This window comes from Rhinolophus sinicus, linkage group LG15, assembly GCF_036562045.2.
Source record: "Rhinolophus sinicus isolate RSC01 linkage group LG15, ASM3656204v1, whole genome shotgun sequence".
In the NCBI taxonomy this organism is placed as follows: Eukaryota; Metazoa; Chordata; class Mammalia; order Chiroptera; family Rhinolophidae; genus Rhinolophus; species Rhinolophus sinicus.
In genome coordinates, this window is record NC_133764.1 from 11,407,843 (window position 1) to 11,430,974 (window position 23,132).

The window sequence follows — 23,132 nt, forward strand, 5'->3', positions numbered from 1 at the left end:
TTCCCACACTTGGATGACAAATCTACATCTTCTTGCTCCTTACAGTCTTAACCACACAGGCCAGCCTGCACATACTTAGCATTAGCAAGAGCAAAGGGCAAAAGTTCTCAAAGACCGGCACTCATTTGCTGAGCAGCAGGACAGGGTTACCCCTATAAGCCACCGGTTCCTCCTCCGGACAGTGGAGACAACAGGACAGATATGGAGGCACTCGGGGAATGCTACGAATACCTTGAAAAGCCCCAGACAGTGAGGCTTCTGGCTGGGGACACAGTCGTGGCAAAAGGCAGAAGCAGCAGTCGATATCCAAGGACATAACTTTATTGAAAACGAGGCGCGCGGGGTGTAGGAGAGGGCTAGGAATCAGGCTCTGTGGCCGGTGGTGGCTTCTCGTCATCAGGGGGACAATCGATGAAGTCAGCCAGCATGGCAGCTGTGTCATCCTGCTCCTTTTAAGGACAAAGACATAAGATTCAAGTCACACACAATGACCAATCATCCCAATAATTTAAAAAACGCCCCCCACACACACACATACACACGAGTGGGTAAGGCTGCGGACAAACCCCTTTCCTCTCCTGGCCCCCCCAGCACAGCCCCTAGCTGCCCTGCCGGCCTGGCCCACTCACCTTTTCCTGGAGAGCTGTGGCATCTTCCTCCGTCTCCATTTCTTCTGTTGCAGATGTCTCTGGTGGGGGTAGTAACTTGTCACCCCCAACTTCAGTCTCCTCTTCCAGAAGGGTTGGTGGAGCACAGGGGTCCTCTTCCATAAGCTCCTGAGGGGGTGGCCCTGCTGGGGGGCTCCCCGCTTCCTTCTCCAGCTCCCCCTGGGAGGGGAGCACCTCAGGGGCCAGTGTGGGTGCCGTCTCAGCCCCATGCTCCTCCTCCTCCACCCCGGGCTCCTCCACTTCCAATAGCAGCCCGGGCTCCGGCTCTGGCTCTGGCTCCAGCTCCGGCTCCGGCTCCGGCTCCGGCTCCGGCTCTGGCTGCACCTTGGGGGACTCAGCGGGGGGCAGGGCTGGAGGCAGGCTGGGGGGTGCAGGGCCTCCTTCTTCTACCTCCCCCACTGCTGAGCCAAATTCCAACTCTTCCACCTCTTCCAACTCTTCTTCCTCCTCCTCGTCCTCCTCCTCTTCTTCTTCCTCTAGCTCACCTTCCTCTTCCTCAAATTCCTCCTCAAACTCTTCTTCCTCTTCTTCCTCTTCAAAATATTCTTCTTCATCCTCTTCTTCCTCAAAATCTTCCTCCTCCTCTTCTTCCTCTTCTTCCTCTTCTTCCTCCTCTTCCTCCTCCTCATCACTGCTATTGATATTAATAACTGTCAAATCTTCTTCCAGGGCTGGGGGTCCTCCCCCACCGGGAGTCCCTTCAGGGACCAACTGGGGTGGTGGGAGTGTCACAGGGCCGGGGACAGGAGGGGGTGGGGGTGGAGGGAGAGGCCCCGGGGTGGCAGGAAGTTCTTCAGGCTCTTCCTTGGCTGGCAGAGGAGGGGAGGCTACTGGCGGCCCAGCTGGGGCTACAGGGGGTGGTGTGGTGCCTGAGGGGGGTGGGGGCGGCAGAGGCGGAAGCCCCTCAGGCACGATCACCACACTGTCATCAGAGTCGCTTTCCAAGGAGATTTCCACATCGGACGCCTCCTCCTTATCATAGTGAACGAAGGCTGGCCTGGGCACTCTCCCCCCAAAAGTTTCATCTGGAGGTATAGTAGGTGGAGGAGTGCCACTAGGGGCAAGGATGGGGTCCTCATTTGAGCCTGCCTGGTGGTTCTCAGGGCCAGGAAGGAGCCGGGGCGGTACAGACACCAGGCCTGGGACAGAGAGGCCTAAGTGGTTGGTTGTGGCTGGAGGTCCAGGGCGTGCTGGGGGCATAGGGCCTGCGGAGGGCATCGAGCCCGCTGAAGGCATGGGGCCCGCTGAGGGCATGGGGCCCACTGAGGGCATGGGGCCCACTGAGGGCACGGGGCTGGCTGAGGGCATGGTGCCTGCTGAGGACATGGGGCCCGGGGGATGGAACGGAGGGGCCCTGAATGGAGATGGGGCCTCAGGAGGTGGAACTGGAGCAGGGGTGGGGCAGGTGGGGCCCATGGACTGCAGAGGAGGAACCCGGGGATGGATCAAAGCAGCACAGGTCACCAGGGCCTCTGAGCAGAAAGAAGAGACCTGGGGAAGGAAGAAAAAGCAAGTGTGAGCATCAGCATTGCAGGGTTTCATGGTACCAGACAGGAGAGCCTGCCAGGATCAGAAATGAGAATCCTGAAACCCAAGAGGTGGACTTAGCCCTGGTCGGCAGTTACCTCAATGCTGTCTTCTCTCTGGCCAAGGGAGAAGGCTTGCAGGGCACAGGTAAGAGGAGGTGGGCAGCGAGGAGAAGGTGCCAGCAACAGAGCCAGCAGCAGGCGGTAGAGCTCACGGCGGCAGCGGGAGCTGGTGTATGGGGAGCTGCCTATGACCTCGCCCTGCTGGACACCCATGACCAGGGGCAAGACCAGATCGTGCAGCCTCTGAAAAGGACACAGGGCACACCTAGAGACACCACTGAGACTACCCCGCCCTTGTCCAGGGCCTCCTCCCAGGGAGGATGGAGGCCCTCTGGGGGCCCCACCCCAATCTCCATGGGCGCCAGGTCCCACTGACCCTGTGAGTCTCCTCCTTGATGAGAGGTCCGCACATGAGGATGGTCTGGCTGAGGCCTGGGGAAGGAGAATGGTTTGTAAGAGGCAGGCTACTGGCAAGACAGAGCGAGGGCTTCTCAGCACACAAGCCGAGGTGAGCACCCAGCTCTGCCTCTGCCTGACTCGCGGAAGTCACTTAGCGGCTCTAAACTTGTTTTCTCCACTATGAAAAGGGGATCATTCAAGTACCTCTACTGCACAGGGCTGATGATGACTCAAGTGCACATGAGAAGTGTGCATTTATATACTTGGGGAGCACTGGCTCGCCTCTTCACACAGGGTGGGGTGGCAGGCAGTGACAGACAGGGGACCCAAAGGAGTCACCCATCAACTGCACCACCGATTATACATTTGCTTCCAGATTAGTGAGCATGTTGGAAGCAGGAAAGCCCACTGAGCAGCCTGCCAGGGGACCATGTAAACTCCACAGGCAGGATTCTCCCCGTGCTGTAACAGTACCTGGCATGTAAAGAGGATGTGCAAACAAGATAACTGAGGGTCTGGGGAGGGGGCAGTGAAAATGACCAGAGCCACGCCACCTATCAGCAGGATTCAAGATTCCAGCCGCAGTCTTGGTAGCTGCATGCCTGCTTCTGCTCCTTTTGGCCTTTCTGCAGGCTTTTACCCGGTTCCGCATTTTATCTAAGCCCTCCACTTCAACAACTGGTTTGGGCTATGGCCCCAGGCCATCCCAGCGCCCCGAGGCCTCACCTACCTCTCAGCGCAGCTGCACACACATCGCTGTTGGCATTGCTATCTCCTTTCCGGTGGCTGGGCGGGGCCACAGCCTCCCCCACGTCCAGTTTTAGCTTCTTGGGGGCGCTGGGCTTCCCTATATGCAAACTCCCATCAGGGCTCCCCCGGGGACTGCGCAGCTGATGGTAAAGGGAAATAAAAATCACATTCTCAGGCAAACATGAAGGCAGGACAGAGTCAGGACACGGTGTCTGGTGAGGAGGTGCACTTGGGTAAGGGGTGCAGGACGAGAGTCCTGCCATAGGAGAGGAGGAGCAGAGGCCACACTCACCTTAAGGGCATCAGCCGACGGGGAGATGTCACTGAGCAGGTGGGTGAGCAGGGCCTCTCCTGAGGCTCCTCCCTGCAGCACACCTGCCGAGGTGCCACACACCTGCACCCACAGCTCTAGTATCGCGTACACCTTGGTCCGCATGGCGCTGTGGAGTGAGCAGAGGGCAGCTGGGGAGGGGAGTCAACATGCCCGATCCTGCCCTCTCCTCCCTCAGTACTCCCAGCCCACCTGCATCCCCTCACCCACCCTCTCCTCTTTATTCCCATCCTTAATGGTCACCTGTAAGGCTTCTCCTGGCCTGGAGACAAAGTATCCCTACCAATGCTCCACGCATTGAGGACCTGGGGAAGCAGGCGGCTGATCAGGGCACCAAAGCGCAAAAGCCGGCCTCTACACCTGAGGGCGAAGACACAACGGTGAGCCCCATTCCCAGCACGTCCCAGTCCCGTCACCCCACGCTGCCCAGTCCTACTCACGCGAGGATGAGCGCAGAGAGCAGGTCCAAGGCTTCAAGGTGGATAGAGGGCAGCAGCAGCAACCGCAGGGGGCCATCTCCAAGTAAGCTCTGCAAAAACGTTGGCAAAAGAAAGAAGTGGGGGAAGAAAGTGAGACAGAGAGTGAGAAATGGAGAGAGTAGATGTGTGTGACTAAATACGTATGTACACACAGGTAAGGAACCCCTACCCCAGCTCTCCCAACAAAATCAAATCCCTATCATGTAAAAAAGACCCTGGAAGGAGGATGAGGGGAGGGATGGCTGAACCTCCCAGCAATGACTCAGTTGACCCTCTAGTTCATTGTCCCCTAGGGAAGCACGTGCACTACATGAGCGAATCCACTCTGACCTGCATGTGTGTGGGGAGAAGCACAGGGAATAATGGCATTTGGATAAAAGGAAGGAGCTATTCAGGACAAGCTCAGGGATGACAATCGTTCTGGGAGCTTCAGATCCCACACTACTTTCCTGGTGGCCCTGGGTCCTGAAGAAGGACTATAACCAGAGGACAAACTCTACTTACAATATTCTTGGCACTGATGCTCAGGGTCCGGCAGACGATATCCAGGATTTCCTGCACAGGGACGGACACGGGAGCCCCAAACTCAGAGCTAAAGAGAATCAGAGCAGGGGAACCCTCAGCGTAGGTTACCCCGTGTGACTCCACACCCACCCTCAGTCTCCTTCCTCATGATGAAGACGATACCCCAGTCTCAACCCCTCACTGCAGGCGCATGCTCCCTCCAACATTCACTCACACACCTGAGCATGAGCCCCAGGCAGCGGGCCAGGCCAGAAAACCTCTGCCAGAGCCGGAGAAGGACATGGGCATCACCATCTTCTGAGGGGGAAAGCAGCATTTCCACTCCAGGGCCTTCATACTGCATAGGAGCTGAACAGAAACACAACCACCTTCACTCTCTAGGGCTTTCTTCCATCCCCTCCTTTTTCATTTGTGGTGGATGACCCGTCTATATTCTAATCCATTCTGCCTAGAAATCAACTGCCCCGCCTCTCTGGGCCAACCTCCTTTCCCTCCCACCATGTTCCCCAACCACTCTGCCACTGATTACCAGCCGTGGCCCCTACCCGGTTCTGCGCCCTCGTACAGGGCCCCTAGCAGGCTGTGCAGTGAGGCCAGCAGGCTGTGCAGCTCCTGCTCCCAGCTCTCGGTGTGCTTCAGGCCCTGGGAAAAGCCAGCCCCTAGAGAGGGTACCCGGGAATAACACTCACAGGCCAACTGCAGAAGAAAGGTCAGAAAGCTGGTCAAATGAGAATCCAGCCCAGCCACAGAATCCTCCAGCCCCACCAATGCCAAGAAAGATGGCCGTCACAGAGAGCTCTTAGGGAACACAGAAAGGGACAGTGGAGCCGAAGGACACAGATGGACACACGGAGACGGAAGTCATGCCTTGTGCACCTTATGTGTGTTAACAGGGAAGGAAGTGAGAACATGGTCCAAAAGCATTAACAAGAGAAACGCTAAGAATGAGACATAAGTGAAGCTCCAACTCAGATCCCCAGGCTCTCCATCCCCCTCCTTTCCCTTTACCTGCTGGAGCTGAGGGCTCAAGGCATCCACCCGAGACAGGAAAAATGAGGCCAACTTGCCCTGGGTTAGGGGGAAAGAGAGGAAAAGCTGGTGGGTCAGCTCCAAGGGCCACAGATATACACCCTGTCCATTCCCAGCAGCGGAACCTAAGCCCTGGCCTGTTTCTTGACTGCAGACACAGGAAGCAAAGCCCTCTAGGGGGCAGCACGCCTGGAAGCCAACATGTTCTCTTGGGTAGAAAGACATGCTGAATGTCAGCTCTCATCCTTAGCTTCCCTGTTTGGTGGGGAAAGGGTCTGGCCTGTGCCCGACACTGGGCTCCCTGCTGCCAATTTTGCAAAATGATGGTCATCTCCCTCAAGCCAAAAGGACACATAGTACTGAAAAGCAGCAATCCCCACAACCAACTCCCTACCAGCTTAGACAAGAAACGAGGGTTCAAGCTGGGAGTTGAGGCACTAGCCAGAGGGGTGAGGGCAGTCCAAGGTCAGACCACAGGGCAAAACTAAGACAGCACACCTCAGAGCCGTGACCTGTCAGCCAGCAGACATTTACTCTGCTTGCTGCGTGAAGGTACCAGCCCAGGAATGTTTCAACTGGGCCACAATTTACTTGGGGGTAGAATCAAAGGGGCCTATGAAGTGGCTGGGGGGTGGGGAGGGAAATGATGTCATTTCCACTCACCTGTAAGTGAAATGTAGTGTTTCTTTCAATTATAAATGTCAACAGAAGCCACAGTAGTGTTAGCAGTACCTCTACTGTCACCAATAAAAACCACTCACTTTTATTTCACATTATAACAGGTACCTGAAACATCATTCACATGTATCACTAATCTGAAATTCAGTAGTTTATAGACCCACTACGAGATCTTGTGATTTAACACATTAATGAAGAAACACACACTACTCTATCATAACTTTAAAAAATACATTATTTTGACAAAATCGGTTTCCCTTAGAATTTCACATATTTTATTTTATAAATTTAAAAACATTCTGAGAAGGGGTTCATGGCATAAAAAAGGGTAAGACACTGAAGCAGACCTATACAAAGTAATGAGACGGAGTTCACCTTCAGTGCATTGTGAGTTAGGCAGGAAGACAGGTGTACGGGAAACACAGCCTCCAACCAACAGTGGCACTGTACCCTGAGGGGACAGAGGGAGGGTCAAGAGGGACTGCTGCTGGCAGGCAGGACTAGGGAGGGCAGGACCGAGCTGGGCTAAGAAGCACGGAGAGAATCCCCATAAAACCAGAGAGGGGGAAACACTGTGGAAAGCTACAGCCCCAGGAGATACCATGGAGAAGCAGGCTGAGACCCTAAATCCCAGCCTAGCAAGGATGGACTCTATCTAGGGGGCAGCGGCATTGCATGCACAAAGGAAACTTTCAGAAGACAAATCAGCAATGGTACCAGACACATGGCAGCGGTCTTACGGGGGCAAAGTAGGAACAGAAGCCTGTCAGTGTGTAGTTCAGAAAAACCCTCCAAGGACTCCCTCCCACCTACCCTGTGGCAGGAACCATTTAGTTGCCCACGTTACACTTCAGGATTCTCACTGACCATGAGACGAGCACTGTTACCTAGCGGATGCCAGGATAGGAGAAGACCAGGAACCATTTCCCTTGGGACTTGGACAGCACTTTCATGTCCGATGTGGCAGAACTCAGAACACTTCAACCTGAATACAGTAACCACCCACAGGTCTCCTGATTCACCAGCTTCTCCAAAGGTGAGATTTCTTAGAGAGCTGCCAAGCCCCAACTACAGAGGCACTCAGCCCTTTTGGCCAACTAACTGTTCACACTTTTCCTGAGACTCTGGCTCCACACGCTGGGCTGAGGCCAACAGAAGTGTGTTTATGTGACTGCAGTACAGTAGAGCACAGAGACATGGCTCTGACGACAGGTCCGCCCAGGTGACCCACAGGCCCCCTTGAACATTGTACTTCAAATGCAAAGCATGTGTACGGCACACACACACACACACACACACACACGGCATGTCCTGGGTATTTCTCAAGAATGGGATTAGTCTTTCCACTCCTTCCAAGGAACTCCTAATCAATTTGGCCAGAAGCAGGAGGTAAAGCCTGTATCGGAGAGACTTCACGGGCTCAGAATGCTAGAGATAGATCATTTGGGAGGAGGAATTCTGAGCAACTGTCCTGGGAGCTTCTGGGGATGGTACAGAGAACAGATAAACACTCCAAAACGGCAATTATCGGTTTCCTAAGCACTGGTCTGCAAGTACAAATTGCCCCTTGGGACCTTTGTACAAAACAGATTCTTAACTGACATGTTGGCAACAGAAAAAGCCGAAATCCTGAACAGCTGGACATTCTCCAGATGACACTTCATTCTTAAGAGAAATAAAGGCATATGCACCCTGTTAACAACGTATGAAAGCTCTGTTGTTTGGTTTGAAAAAGATACTCAAAACACGAGCCCTAAGTTCAAAAGCTACACGTCTGACAAAAGGTTGTGAATTATGAATGAATTCTCCTGGTCACTCACAATGAACATTTTAGAAGAAAGGCAATTTTTACTAAACTTAGTAAAACTTTAGTTACAAAAGAAACTTTTTGAAACTTTCATAAAATCCATGAGTTACTCCAAATGTCTTCTTAACAAAAGTCTTGCACTGCCTATTCAAAGCTTCTATGATCTGTCATTAGTGGCGTTCATATGAAAACAAAGAATCAACAAGGACACGACCCCACATTCACTGAGAAATGTCATCTGCAAGGGGACTTTTCAGATATTGCAAGTAACCAGTTACTAGCGCCACTGCAGACAGCACCCCCAGATCACAGCACGTGTGCTCAGAGCTCCGCATCTGGCTCACAATCCTCAAGCCACTAACAATTGATCAGAGGTGGCGTTAGTGAAGCCTATCTGCCAATCCTGTCTATGTTCTTAGAAGTTTATAGGGAGTTTGGTTAAGTGGAAAAAACACAGGCTTTCAGGGCAAACAGATCTGGCCCACACTCTGGTTTCACAACTACCAGATATGCAACCTTGGGTTACGTTAGTTAAACCCCTCTGGGCCTGTTTTCTCTGTATAGTTCGGTGACACCAACTCCACACAATTTACTATAACAACAAAATGACATGTCTCAGTCAGAAGGGTGCCTGTCACATTGTGGATACCTACTAAATACCAGTTCCCTTTTCCTTTCTTGATTTAATCATAGAACCATGCAATCTCACTTCCAAGACAATTTGAATCGCAAATGGCCCATACAGTTAACCACATCAGTTATACAAAAAAATTACTAATTTGTCACTAATTCCAGTTCTCTGTGTAGATTTGCTTCCATCTGAGCAAGGGGATGCCCAATGGTTTGTCAAGCAATGATGAGTATAACAAAACAAGAGAAAACTTAATCTACGGGAGAATGCCTATTTATTCTTAGGTACTAGTTATATTACAAACAACAGATGTGCCAATTACAAGGGGCCCTATTTAAGTGTTACTACCTTGGCAGAATTTAACCATTCGTATCTGTTATCATATCTCCTTGAAAACAACTAATTCTTTCCCTGACCTCCTCCCTCACCTGACCCACATACACCCTACCTGACCCACATACACCCTACCTGCTGACCTAATAAGGCTCTGCTGTACCTGCTGACCTAATAGGGCTCGCTGTACGGTCTCTAGAGGTGCAGAGAAGGCAGGGCAGAAAGAGGAAAGAGCCCTGGTTAAGAGCCTGGGCTTTGGCATCAGGTTTGGTTTCTGTCTCTATGGATCTCAGGCAAGTGATTTAATTTCAATTTCTTCACCTGTGAGGATTAAATAAGATAATGCACAGAAAGTGCTACAAGTTGGTATAATTATAGCTGTGGACACTGGCGATAGAACAATCAGAAGACAGGTGCTTGGAAGTCTCAGCAACAGAATCTGAATCAAGACAGCTAAAAGGCTTATGTTGGCGGGAAGAAGAATTTCCATGGATACTTACTTTGAGAGACCCACAAGCCCGAGGAAAATAGGTCATACACGCCTTCATTCCCTCCAGTGCCGAGAGCTCACACTGTGGGAAAAACAGAAAGGAAGAGGTAAGAGCCCACTGCCCCCCGAGACTCCATCTACACCCTACCACCCCTCGAGGCCCCTCCTCCATACATTTTCTCTTGGCTTTCCCCTCTTCTCACTTCTTGGATCCTATTCCCCAACCACTTCCCATCACATTCTTTAATCCCAGTGTCTGAGGGAGGCAGGCACTGCGAGGGGCCCAGGGGTGGGGGCTGGGGAGGTGTCTCACCTCTGGTCGGAGGCCCAGCAGAGAGGTGAGAAGGCCAGGGAGGTGGTTCATAGAGATGTCCCGGAAGAGTGTAGGGAGTTGGGCTGCATATCGAAGCAGGTCCCTCAGAACAGCCACAGCCAGCTCCATTGTGGGGGGTGGGTCCTGGGACTAAAGAGCAACAACACGTCAGCCTTCCAATCTCACTCTCATGGTCACCAAGAGGAGGAGGAATGAGAGGTATGACAACATGGGGTTTCTGAGAAACACCTCAGTAATGTCAATATTACCCTCAGATCCACTAGGAGTAGAGTGCATTAAAGATATGGAGTATCCATAAGTAACGTATCTGCCTACAGAAAGGACATGTGTTTACATTTTAGTATTAGGGGATCTCGGGGGTCCTAGGAACCTGATTGGGGGGGAGACAGTAACAAAGCCACACCTTAAAGATCTAACTGGAAGAGCTCAAGAGCTGGACTCCCCCATACTCTATTTCCCTAGAATGGAATGGAGAAGCGTACTCTCAGACTGAAAAAAAAAAGTCTCAGCCACAACTAAACTACTCCATCTCTCCAAGCTGGCTGAAACCTACCCTTGAACTCACAGAGAAAAAAGGTTCAGATTTAGAAAAACTTCGGAAAATTACCATATATCTAAGGAAAAAGCATTCAGCACTTATCCCCTGCTAGACCAGCGGCGGCCGTATGTCAAAGAGACAAATAAGAATGCTTATTAAGAAAGTAAGACTAGGTGGGCCTACCGACTACAAATGGGTCCTCAACGCCGTCCAGTGATCCTACTGCTCTCCTCTCTGGTTAACTCTCCATGCTACTCAAACCTTCTCCCACCACTGTCATCTCTGCATAACCTAACCTACAGCTTCAGAGAAAACTGAAGCCCAAAGACGGGCACTCCCTCAGCTTCCCACTACCAAACTGAACACTATCTTCATCCTCACCCACCTTCTTCCCGCCTCCTGTCACACTAGAGGAGGTAGGTCCTCTTCTATCCAAGACAATCCCTCCACTGTGCTTTAGAGACAATCCCCTCCCTTCTTCTCAGAACCCTACACCATTAACTAGGCCCCTCTCCAGTCTCTCTTAAATGGATTCTTCCCACTGACATTTATGACATTTATGCTCAAGTCTCTCCCATCTTGAAATCCTTCTTGCAAGCCCATGCTCCACTCTTCCTGTTATTTCTCTTCCTTACCAGTCGAGCCAAACATCTGGAAAGGATTGCCTATCTTCCCTATTTCCATTCCTCCTCCCACTCACTTCTCATTCCAGGCAATCTGACCTCAGCGCAGACTGCTCCACCAAAAACACTTTGACTACAGTCCTATAACCGTTTGAGTTGCTGAATCTGATAAACAATTTTCAGTCCTCGTCTTGTTCCACCTCAGAGGGGCATAAACAGAAAGGACTTCTCCCTCTTCCCGTGGAGTCCATCCAACCCACAAGCCTCGTTGTCTCCCTTCTGCTGCTCTGTCTCGTTTTCCTCGGTAAGCTCACTGTCCTCTATCTGACCGTTAAAGGCGGAGTGCCTCAAAATCCAGTCCGTATAAGGACTCATCTTGATCATCCTGTCCTCATCCTCACCTCCAACTGTCATCTAAATGCTGAAGACGCTTCCCCTTTATAAACGTACTGACTAAAGTCCCCCCACCCACTGAACCCTCAAGGTTAATACTCTGAGACACCTGGCCACTTCCGCTCACACCGGATCAGGGGTATGCTTACGAAGGGGGCTTCTACTGAATTCCCAAGGCTACGCTTGTGGTATTTGTACCCCTCGCCTCTGACCCTGGCTGTCTCCCAATGTTCTGAATCCAGAAGTCCTCCTGGACACGTCCTCTCCCTGCCCGCACTCCAGCATCAGGACCTGTCCGCTTGGCCTCTAAATCTCCCTCACACTCATCTACTTCTCATTTCTGCTACCACCACCCGAATACAAGCTACTGTGCCTGTCCCTAGATTCCTTCAGCAGCCTTCTGTGTGGTCTTTCTGCTTCCATTCTGGCTCCTCTTTAGTCCTTTCTCCACAGAGCAGCCAGAGTGGTATTTTCAAATGAAAACTTGATCATGTCCCCACCACCACCGCCTCTTCCTCACCCCTACTTAAAACCTTCCATGAATTCTCCCAGTTTCAAGAATAAAAACCAAACTTCTTAACATGCCTACCACACCACAGATGGTCCCATCCATCTACCTCCCAGGTCACCTGCCATCAGCCCCAGCCGCAAGAGCATGCTTACCATTCTTCAAATGGGCCAAACTCCTCTTCTCTTGGGGCTTTTGCACACTTAGAACACTTTCTTAGCCCACTTTATTCCTACTCATCAGTTCAGAAAAGCCCTCTCTGAAACACGGACCCTGCTCACCGCCACCCACACCACTCCAGTCTGGGTCAGAGTCTCCCGTTACATGTTCTCAGACGACTATATTCTTTACCTCCATAGCACCTACCTCGGTTTATCATTTCACACTCATCTGTATAATAATTCAATTAAAGCCTCTTCCACTACAATAGGGATCAGCAAACTATGGTCTGTGGGTGCCTGTTTTTGCATGGCCTACAAGCTACATGTTTAAAGGGCTGGAAAACTAACAAAGAAAATAATATGCAATAGAAACCATATATGGTTCACAAAATCTAAAACATTTACTATCTGTAAACATTTACTTCATAGAAAGTTTCCCAACCCATGCGCTAGACTCTAAGCACCATGAAAGCAGGGTCCAAGTCCATCTTACCACTGACTCCCCAGAACTTAGCACATGTCCTCAGAATGTTCTTGTTGAAGAACTAAATGGAGAGGTCATCAAAGAATGTAAAAGTAAAAAAAAAAAAAAAAAAAAAATAGTTAAAATGTTAAAAAAAAAGAAGTAGGCAAAAATATATAAATCAAACAGCTAGAAAAAGGAACTTTAGAGATGTCACTCGTTAGAAAAGCTAACGAGAAGTGAAACAGTCAGAGGTTACAGTGTGTGAAAGTGAGTTAAAATAACCCAGTAGATAAAAATATCAAAAAGTTGAAAAGGATTTCTATTTGAAGCTTATCCTCCCTGCTATCAGGAAACTGCTTCTAATTATTCTGTCCTCAGTTAAATGTCCAAGCCGCAGAATATACCACATCCAGAATGGAGAATAAGGGATGGTTGGGGGGGAGGGGTAGCCGCTAAATCCTTACCTGCAAGACCTGCTGAATGCTCCGGAGCCACGAGACACAGTGCTGCTGGAACATCTCCGTGGAGCTCTCCCCCACCAGCAGGGACAGCAGACAGAGGCCATCAAACCTCATAAAAAGAAGTGAGTGACAACAAGTGGGTAGAGGCTCGACTTCAGAGAAAGCTACCTACGACTCTTTTCCTCTCACTGGACTATAACAAGCCTTCACCTCCAGGTCACGGCGGTTTCTAACTCCTGAAATACTTGGAGGACTTGGCGTGAGGTGCCAGCAGCAAGGAAAGAAGGGAACAGGGGTAATCCCAGGTGGAGCATGGGAGACTTGGGAGCTGGAATAGGAGCTGGAAGCTTGCTTCAACTCAAGCAAGCTTATGAAAAGAATGACTCTTCAGCCTCTTGAGAATGGAGAAATCTCTTGAATCTATGGGGTGGTGAAAATGGATGGACAGATGTATAGATCACTTCCTAAGGGAACGTCCCCCTGGACAAATAAATGGTTAAAAACTTACCGAGTTTTGATAGAACCGAGACGTGCATTACTGAGACCCACTAACGCCCCAACAGCTGAAAGGTTCTGGAGGAAAGAAAACAGGGAAGCAAAGTCAGGAACAGGATGCTAAAGATGCAGAATTTCTCCAAACCCTTCCCTGTCCCAAGACGATGAAGCCTTTTCTGAAGTCACACCTCCTTTGAGGCCAAAAGACCATTCCTCTTGAGGCCTTCAGCCTTTGCCCTATTTTCAGGAGGTGGCAGACACACTGCCTGTTCCACAGGCTTTCCTCATGTTACGTCTCGCCTGACCCCCTCTCCCACTTCCCACCCAACAAATTAGTGCTATACAGAGGACAGCCCAACCTATCCCAGCTAGCAGACCTCAAAGACAGGTCTGTTTCACCTGTGCATCCCTGAGCAGCACCTAGCACAGAGGAGTCTTCCACGTATGCTTGCTGAATGGACACGGAATAGACTCATCTGTTACCCTTCCTCCTTCACCCCCACACAAACCCCCTCCTCCTGTCCCTGGCTGCCACAGAGCTGTGAAGAATGCCAACGTAGACCTAGCTAATCAGAGCCTCCTTCCAACCCTCTCTCCTCACATTCTGAGAGCCCCAAAAGTGGTTTCCTCCTCAGCCCTCCCACAAGAAACCTCCCCATCCACTGAGTGGTCAGACTCCTCCCAGGGACTCTGTATCACCCCAACGGCACTGACTCATTCTTCCAACAAATAAATACCATGTACTGAGTCAAGTGAAGGAACACAGAGATAAATAAAATAAATAAGGTCTCTGCTCTCATGAAGGGAAATGTTCATTTACTCAAAAAGTATTTATTTAACATCTACTTTGTGTGAAACATTGTTTCAAATGCTGGGGAGCTTATATTCTAGTTAGAGGAGACAAAAAATAAGCAAATGGCCAAATATAAATAGCATGTTGGATGGTGTGAAGTGCCTTGGGAAAGAATAAAGCAGACTAAGGAAAGGAAGGAACGGCTGGAATAAGGGAGACAATACTGTATGTACAGTGGGCATAAAAGCCCTCTCTAAAAAGGCCACTGGAGCAGAGACCTAAAGCAAAGTGAGAGCAAGAAACACTGATACCCTCATACACTGCTAATTAGAACGTAAAATGATGCAGCTTATTTGGAAAATAGTCAGTCTAAGGTTGCCAGTTCAACTCCTCGAGTCCCGCAAGGGATGGTGGGCAGCGCCCCCTGAAACTAAGATTGAACACAGCACCTTGAGCTGAGCTGCCTCCCAGATGGCTCAGTTGGTTGGAGCGCATCCTCTCAACCACAAGGTTGCTGGTTCGACTCCTGCAAGGGATGGTGGGCTGCGGCCCCTGCAACTAGCAACGGCAACTGGACCTGGAGCTGAGCTGCGCCCTCCACAACTAAGACTGAAAGGACAACAACTTGACTTGGAAAAAAAAGCCTGGAAGTACACACAGTTCCCCAATTAAGTCCTGTAAAATCCTTGGGGAAAATGAAGTCCTTCCCCAATAAAAATCTTTTAAAAAAAAGAAAAAAAAGAAAAGAAAATAGTCAGTCTAGCAGTTCTCAAAAGGTTATAAATAGTTACCCATATGACCCAGCAATTCCACCCTAGGAATATGCCCAAGAGAAATGAAAACACATTCTCACAAGAACTTGTATACAAACACTCAGAGCAGCATTATTCATAATAGCCAAAAAGGGGAAACAACCCCAATGTCCATCAACTGATGACTGGATAAACAGAATTTAGTACATTCATACAATGAAATATTCAGACATAAAAAGAATGACGTTCTGAGACATGGATGAACCTTAGCTAAGTGAAAGAAGCCAGACCCAAAAAGCCTCATATTGTATGATTCATTTATATGAAATGGTCAAACCTATAGAGACAAAAAGTAGATCAATGGTCACTTAAGTCTGAAGGGCAGAGAGGGGGTGAGGGGAAATGGGGAGTGACTACCAATGAGTAGTTTCCTTTTGGAGTGATGAAAACGTTCCAAAACTGATCATAGTAATGGCTGCACAACTCCACAAATATACTTAAAAATCACTGAATTGTATACTTTAAATGGGTGAATTGTATGGTAGTGAATTACATTTAATAAAACTTTTTTTTTAAAGACATACTGAAGAAAAGATTGTTCTAGGCAGAGAGAAAAAGAGCAAAGGCTGTGAGATGACAGCACACTTGGCATATCTGAAGACTGACAAGGAGGTGAATTGTCACTGGAGAAAAGTAAGATAGGGAGAGGGGAGTAACAAAAATGAAGGTTCCAGTAGCAGGGCCAGACCTTGTGGAGCTGTATAGGCAACTGTTGACTTTTACTCTGAATAAAAGTCATGGGGGGAGAGGGGAATGGGGCAAAGGTACTGTTTGACTTATGATTGATTGATTGATTGATTGATTTTTAAACTTTTATTTATTTAAGTGTGTTTTTGCAGGACCCGTCAGCTCCAAGTCAAGTAGTTGTTTCAATCTAGTTGTGGAGGGCGCAGCTCACAGTGGCCCACGCAGAGATTGAACGGGCAACCCTGGTGTTATGAGCACCGCACTCTAACCAACTGAGCTAACTGGCCACCCCCACGATTTATTTTTTAAAACACGTCAACAACACTTGACTTGCCTTCTTGAGAAGGCAGAAGCAGACAGAATTGTAACAGGCTGTTGTAATAATCCAGGAAAGAGACGATGCAGCTAAAAGAGCATGGTAATAGTGGGGATACAAAGCATCAAATTCTGTGTATATATTGTAAAGGTAGAGCCCAAAAACTGGATATGGGTGTGAGATAGAGGCAAGGATAACAAGGTTTCTCACTTCAGCAATTAACATTTACTAAGAAGAGGAATACTGCAGGAAGAGCAAGTTTTGGGGGTGAGAATCAGGAATTCAGTTTCAGTTATGTTAAATCTGGGATGTCTACTTAACATTAAAATGTAGAGGCCAAATAAATGTTGGGTAAATGAGTCTGGCGATAAGAGAAATCCTGGTTAGAGTATGAATTTGGGAGTTGTCAGTCACGAAGTTCAATCAGCTCACCAAGGGAGTGAAAAAAAGCACTACAAGAACTGGATTTTTAGGCACGCAAACATTTAGCAGTCAAAGAAGTGAGGAGGAACCAGCAAAGACCAAAAGGCCTGGAGGTGGGAGATGAGGGTAAGGGGGATCAAATATATGGTGATGGAAGGAGAACTGACTCTAGGTGGTGAACACACAATGGGATTTATAGATGATGTAATACAGAATTGCACACCTGAAATCTATGTAATTTCACTAACAATTGTCACCCCAATAAATTTAAAAAAAAAATGACCAAAAGGCCAAGGGAGACTGGTAAGAGGAGAATCAAGAGAGAGTGGTATCACACAAGGCAAGTGAAGAAAATTTTGCAAGGAAGGAGTGACCAGCTCTATAATGCTACAGATAGGTCAGGTAATATGAGGACCCAAATTTGACCTTTGAATTTAATATTTGGATGCTCACTGATGATCTTCAAGAATTACCACATGACCCAACAAAGGGGTGTTTGGGTGAATGGTTAAGTTGAAAGCCTAACTGGAATGAGTTCTATAGGACAACCATTATAGTATAAGTCATTCAAGGAAGAAACAATCTTTAATGGATGCTAAAAGAACTGGGTGAAAAGTTGACAAAACGTAAGACATTTTATATATCTCACTACAGAGCATTTATTAATTAAAATGGAAAAATTCTAACTTTACAATGAAGAAACCTGGCAGATACCAACTTATGCCAGTTATCAAAGTTAACATCACCACTAATGGGACAAAGAGACATCATGTGCCTCCTAAAATGAGGTACCAAGAATGTCATTTCTCTAGTGTTACTGCCAAAAATGTACAACCTGAATCAACAGGAAACAACAAACAAACCAAACTGAGGGACATCCTATAAAATAACTATCCTGTACTCTTGAAAAATGTCAAGATCATAAGACAAACACTGAGGAATTACTTCAGATTAAAGACTAAACAGACATGACAAATAAATGCAATGTGTGATTTTCACATTGAATCCTGGACTAGAAATTTTTCTTTTGCTATAAAAGACACTTTTAGGACAATTTACAAAACTTAAATAAGATCTACAGATTAAATCATGTATTGCATCAATGTTAATTTTCTGATTTAAAATGTCCTATTTTTAAGGAAATACACACTGAAGTATTTAGAGGTAAAAGGCATTATGTCTGCAACTTACTGCTACATGGACCCAGAAAAAATATATACAGAGAATGATAAAATAAATAATGCACTTAAAATGTTAACATTTGGGGAAAGTGAGTGAACGGTATACAGGAATTCTTTAAACTATTCTTTCAAATATTCTATAAATTTTAAATTATTTCAAAGTAATGTTATTTAAAAAAATATGGGAGAATAAGCAAAGGCAGCAAGTACAAACAAGAATCAAAGACAGCAAGTTTCTCCATAAAGAAATGGGGCAGGAGCCAGAGTGGGATTTTTTTAAAGCAGCTTTGAGCTGTATGCTGATAAAAATGACCCAAAAGAGAGGGAAAATCTGATGATGGAAAAGTGGCGGAGAACTACTGAAGCAATGAACTTGTGTAAAGAGACGGGACAGACCTGGGGCACGAGCAGAAGGATGACCTTAGATCGTAGCATGGATCCGTTCATCCCTCGTAATGGGAGAGAACACAGAGCACATGGACACGGATGCAGTAAAGCTGGCAGATAAGGTGGTGGAAGCCTATGGGAATTTCCATCTTACTGTTTCTACTTTCTCAGTGAAATGGGAAGTGAGGTCATCAGCTAAGAGCAAGGATGGAGAGAAGTAACCAGAGGTTTCTGGGAAAATGGAGATGTAACAGGATTGCTAGGCAACATTAAGGGTCCACCAGAGGTGATGATGGCCATGAATTTAAAGTGAGACCAGTCAGCAAGGATACATGTTTTTCTCAAGCTATACTGAGCTGTGCAGGTGCAAGCAAGAATGAACAGAGTTGGATTTAACACAGACAGGGTATTGCCCGGCAAGTTCAATGAAGGGAGAGGGATAAGGAAGTGATTGTAATGGAATTTAAACTGAATAAGAAAGGGAAGACAGAACACGACAGATAATAAATGAGTTAATTTCTTTCAAATAGTGATAAATGCTAAGAAAGAAACAAAACGGTAATGTGAAAGAGAATGAACTGGAATAGGAAATAGTTTTATTTTAAGAAGGGGTGGTCAGAAAAGACTTCTCTGAAATGGTGACATGTAAGTTGAAATATAAATGAGCTCACCTTCCCATGAGTTTCCCAGCAAAGAGTAAAGGAACTAATGAGCAGTGGCCTCGGCACGCTCAAGAGATTAGCTTGGGTGACGAGTACAGTTAAGACAGGCAGGGAGTCATATGAGAGGAGGTCAAGAGGTAAATACAGGCCACATTATGTAGGCCCTGGTGCAGTGCTAAGTTACTGTATGGTTTTAAGCAGGAAAATGCTGCAATCTTATTGATATTTTTTAAAAGATCACTGGCTACTGGCTGGAGAATGGGACAGTACAAAGCCCCAGATACAAGGGAGAACAAGACACTCCATCCCTCAAAGCACATGCAGTTATAGGGGAAATGAGATCTAGATTTGCTTTAAAATGCTACAGGGGAAAAAATAAAAGCAGAGGTGGGATGAAACAAGCCTGGTAAAATGTTCATTGTTAAATCTGGGTGATAGTGTGGCTGGGGTGGTTCAAAATACTATTTTCTCTACTTTTGTATCAGCTGAAATTTTCCGTAAGTTTTTCTTCTAGTTACACACAAATCAAATCAAAGCCAAGTTGTGTGGCTGTGGAGGAGGGAGGCTGTATGTACACATAAAATGAATAGATACTTTCAATATGGTGCAGTAAAGAGCAGTTAATCATAGCTGATTTGGAAAGGTTTCCCGAAGGCAGAGACAAATAAGCAGAGAATTGAAGATTTTTGGAGGCAGGCAGCACAGGAAGCAATTCCAACCACAACAGTAAATATAAAGGCCCAGAGGCAAGAAAGCCCAAGTATTGAAGGATTTTAAAATTAAAAGGCGGCAAACATGATCAGAATTTTCCTTCAGAAACCTCACTCTAGCTGCTGTGTGGGAAATAGATTAAAAAGAGCAAAGAGTGAAGGCGAGGAAACCAGTTAGGAGGTTGTTGCTATAAACCAAGCCAGAAACTGTGAACTGTGCTGAGGTAGCTGCGTTTTGGAACTTGAGTGTGTAGTACCTGTGGGAAAGCAAAGTTGGTGATTAAGCCTAGATGGATGGACCAATCAATCAATGGACCTCTTTTTCTCTCAAGCTCCAAGATATTTACTTACCTTCATTACTCATCTAAACTAGAAATTCTCTGAGGGAAAAGACTATGTCTTATGTATCTACCTAGAGATGAGGAATAGTAGGTAGTAACACATAACAGATACTCAATAAATGTTTATTGAATGCAAATCTATGGGGAAGCAAAAACTATACAGTTCCATGTATTGAGGACCAAATACAAGAGACGCAGGTAGAAAAAAATTCAAGGCAGGATATACCCAAAAATGTGGTAGAGGTAACATTAAAGGGGAGTCTAGTTTCGCACATCACCTTAGCTTCTTTACTCAAAATTCGACTAGACTTTTAGACCCTTGGAGAAAATAAGCAAGACATTAAGTTCATGTAGTTCACCTTGAGGAAGACTCCAAAGAGATGATGAAAGAAATCACACATTTACAGGCAGAATAGATAATATTTAAGAAATATTTAGGAACCACATGAATCAGAAGAGGAAGATTTAGAAGGAAGAGAAAATATATAATTAGCTCTTGCTTCTGAAACTGGGCTGAGACTACAGAGGCACAGTTTTGTCACCCTCAACAATGAGGAGTGATGTTAATATAAATAGCGAGGTCATCCCTCATAAATTTGGGGCTAATTGAACCACCCAGTACTTGTGACAACCCTCTTCCCGGAAGGAAACATGGAGCTCGGAAGGTCTCAGTAACAAAGCCTGGACAAGAAGGACCTCAGGCACATACTCGTAGATCTTCAAGGATGGGTGGAATCTGGGGGAGTGTTGAGAGGATGGAGGGCAAGAGATATTAAAGGAGCACTTACTTAGACATGTTATATCTTCATAGAATTAGTACCTTCACTTGGGCAAGATGGGGGTTCAAGCTAGGATGGGGTCAATGACAAAGATACAGCAATGAGTGGACGGATCTAAAACTACTCAGAGGATAAAATCAACAGAACTTGAGAAGGCTGCATATGGAAGTGTGTGAGCAAGAAAGTGTTTAGGACGGATAATACCTGGGTTTCTAGCTTGCAAAACTGAATGCGTGTAAGATTCTACTCTTAGTATAATCGAAAGAACCCTGCTAAGCCAATCTATTAAGCTCTGCACGATCTGTCCACTACCTACCCACTTCACCAGCCTCATGGCACCCACTCTCTTCCCTTCCACCTCTAAGCACAATGCCCTTCTTTTCAGTTCCTTCCTACCAAAGGGTCTTCCCACGACCTTTCCACTGACTGAACCGTTCCTCTCATTTTCTTTCCCTACCCAAACACTACTCATCTTTGGGGGGGGGGGAGCCTCATCTTAAACTCCAGTGCCTCAGGTAAATGTCCACAACTCTCCAAATTAGGTTAGTGGTCCCTACTATACAATGCTCATAGTGTTTTATAACATATTGTTCAACACCATTGTATCTGCAAGTAACAAGCATCCAGCACCTGACTCTCAGCACTTGGCTTTCAGTAAGAGCTCTGTAAATATTTGTTGAATACGTGCGTTCACTCAGTATCCAAAAAGCGATACCTCCGGAGGGAAAAGAAGCTAAAGATCATAGATCTAGTGAGTGACCGGACCTGGAATCGAACCCATTCGTGTGTGACTACCGATAGGCCAGCAATAGAGAAATGAGGCCCATCCTTTCTTCTGAGTTCCTACCCGTGGCTGATAAAGAAGAAATGCGTGAATCTCGACCAGACTGATACCCGGATACTCCGTGCCCCCATCTCTCCTTCCCTCCACCTCCCTACTGCAGCTACAGTTCACCGTGAACCTGACGCACAGGTGTTGTGCCAACCTTCCAACAGGGCCGCAGGCACGCAGGCCACAGACTCACCTGGGCCCCGCCCACCGTCCCATGCAGCCGCAACAGACACATGAGTCCGGGTAAATGTGAGGCCGAGCGGACATGGTGATGCACAGGAGCAATGGCAGACCCCGCTCGCGGCTGCAGCAACCCGGACACGCTCTCTAGCAGCAGCAGGCGGAGACGCGGGACCGAGCCCACCGCCGAAAGACCCCCGGTCCCGCCAGGAACCCCAGCCGCGGAGCCCGCAGAGGGCCCACTGAGAACGGCTGCCGCCATCTTCACCGGGGCTCTAATGGTGGCGTGGCGCGATGACGCAAACACACTGCGCCTGACGCCGCGTTCGGAAGGGACGTGGGGAGGGGGCTATACCCCTGCGCATTGGGCGAACAAACGTTGGACTCCAGGATCTGGCTAGGAGGGAGCATGCGCGGGGTGGAAGGCTGGTGCGGGGGCGCCGCGTTTAGTTCCGGGGGTGGGAGCGGCTGGCGGGTGGGCCGGGAGGGCTGGTGGCGCTTAAAGAACACGTGGTCAAGACAAAAGGCGCCGAAGTCCGAAAACTGTCGGTTACAGTAAGGGAGCCTCCGGACACTTTCGCTTTAGGCAGCACTGCTATCTAAGGAACTGGCCCCCTTGTCAGAAACCATAGACATTTTTAACTACGTTTACAACTACAGAAATGATACAACACACGAGCCCTGCAAATTTAAAAAGATAAATAAGTCTAGTATCGGGATGATGTATAAAGTATAGAGTACTATTCTACATGGTTGGCAGGGAAGTTGACACAACTTTTCTAGACAGCATTTTGCCAGTTCCCGTCAAAATTAAGACATTCTCTTTCATCCTACAAGCATTCATTTGTTCACTCAACAAATATTTATTGAGCACCTTTTATGTGCCAGGCACTGTTCTCAGTGATAAGAATAAGACAGTGAAGAAGACAAGAACCTCCTTAAGTGATTTGTACTTTAGACGGAAGAGATAGTCAAATAAAATAAATGAATTTTGGATAGCAGTATGAGTTACTTAAAAAAAAAAAATTAAGCAGGGTAATATGATAAAGGGTGATGTGGGTTGGAGTGGGGACTTCTTAAAAAGAAGCCCAAGCTGAGGATGGCAGGATGGTGTCAGTCATACAGAAGCAAAGGAAGGTTTCTCCAGACAGAAGCAGCAGCATGAACAAAGGCTCTGAGGTGGGAATGTGCTTGCTGGAGGGTAGAAAGAGGGCTAATTTGGCTCTAGGATAGAGAAAGAGTTGGAGAGTGATAACATGTGGTATGTGTTGAGGTTAGAGAGGTGGGTATAGATCAGATCATGTGGATTCTAGTAGGCCAAGGTGAAAAAATGGGATTTTA

The 23,132-nt window shown here is 47.6% G+C and overlaps 1 protein-coding gene across 3 annotated transcripts; it reads right to left on the reverse strand.

The window, feature by feature from the left end:
* Positions 1-305: 305 nt before the first annotated feature.
* On the reverse strand, positions 306-22,113 carry PELP1 (proline, glutamate and leucine rich protein 1). 3 transcript variants are annotated; one of them, XM_019715131.2, is made up of 17 exons: positions 21,805-22,113; positions 13,702-13,766; positions 13,197-13,302; positions 10,023-10,172; positions 9,720-9,791; positions 5,750-5,809; positions 5,287-5,437; positions 4,960-5,089; positions 4,721-4,808; positions 4,178-4,266; positions 3,981-4,097; positions 3,699-3,846; positions 3,387-3,546; positions 2,634-2,689; positions 2,294-2,500; positions 630-2,159; positions 306-449 (listed from the first exon to the last, which is right to left on the reverse strand). In XM_019715131.2, exons 1-17 carry the CDS (start codon positions 22,051-22,053, stop codon positions 357-359), a joined length of 3,471 nt encoding a protein of 1,156 aa, XP_019570690.2. In that variant the 5' UTR covers positions 22,054-22,113; the 3' UTR covers positions 306-356. The 3 variants fall into 3 exon arrangements, with proteins under 3 accessions (XP_019570690.2, XP_019570691.2, XP_074175645.1); XM_019715132.2 differs by lacking the exon at positions 21,805-22,113 and adding an exon at positions 14,088-14,309; XM_074319544.1 differs by lacking the exons at positions 13,702-13,766; positions 21,805-22,113 and adding an exon at positions 12,760-12,811.
* Positions 22,114-23,132: the final 1,019 nt, after the last annotated feature.

Bases quoted from the DNA above. Each gene is read 5' to 3' on its own strand.
- PELP1 (XM_019715131.2), bottom strand. From the start codon at position 22,053: ATGGCGGCAGCCGTTCTCAGTGGGCCCTCTGCGGGCTCCGCGGCTGGG. The intron at 3,547-3,698 runs GTGAGTGTGGCC...CTTTACCATCAG, and splicing joins CGTCGGCTGATGCCCTTAAG to CTGCGCAGTCCCCGGGGGAG. The intron at 450-629 runs GTGAGTGGGCCA...TGTCCTTAAAAG, and splicing joins CCACAGCTCTCCAGGAAAAG to GAGCAGGATGACACAGCTGC.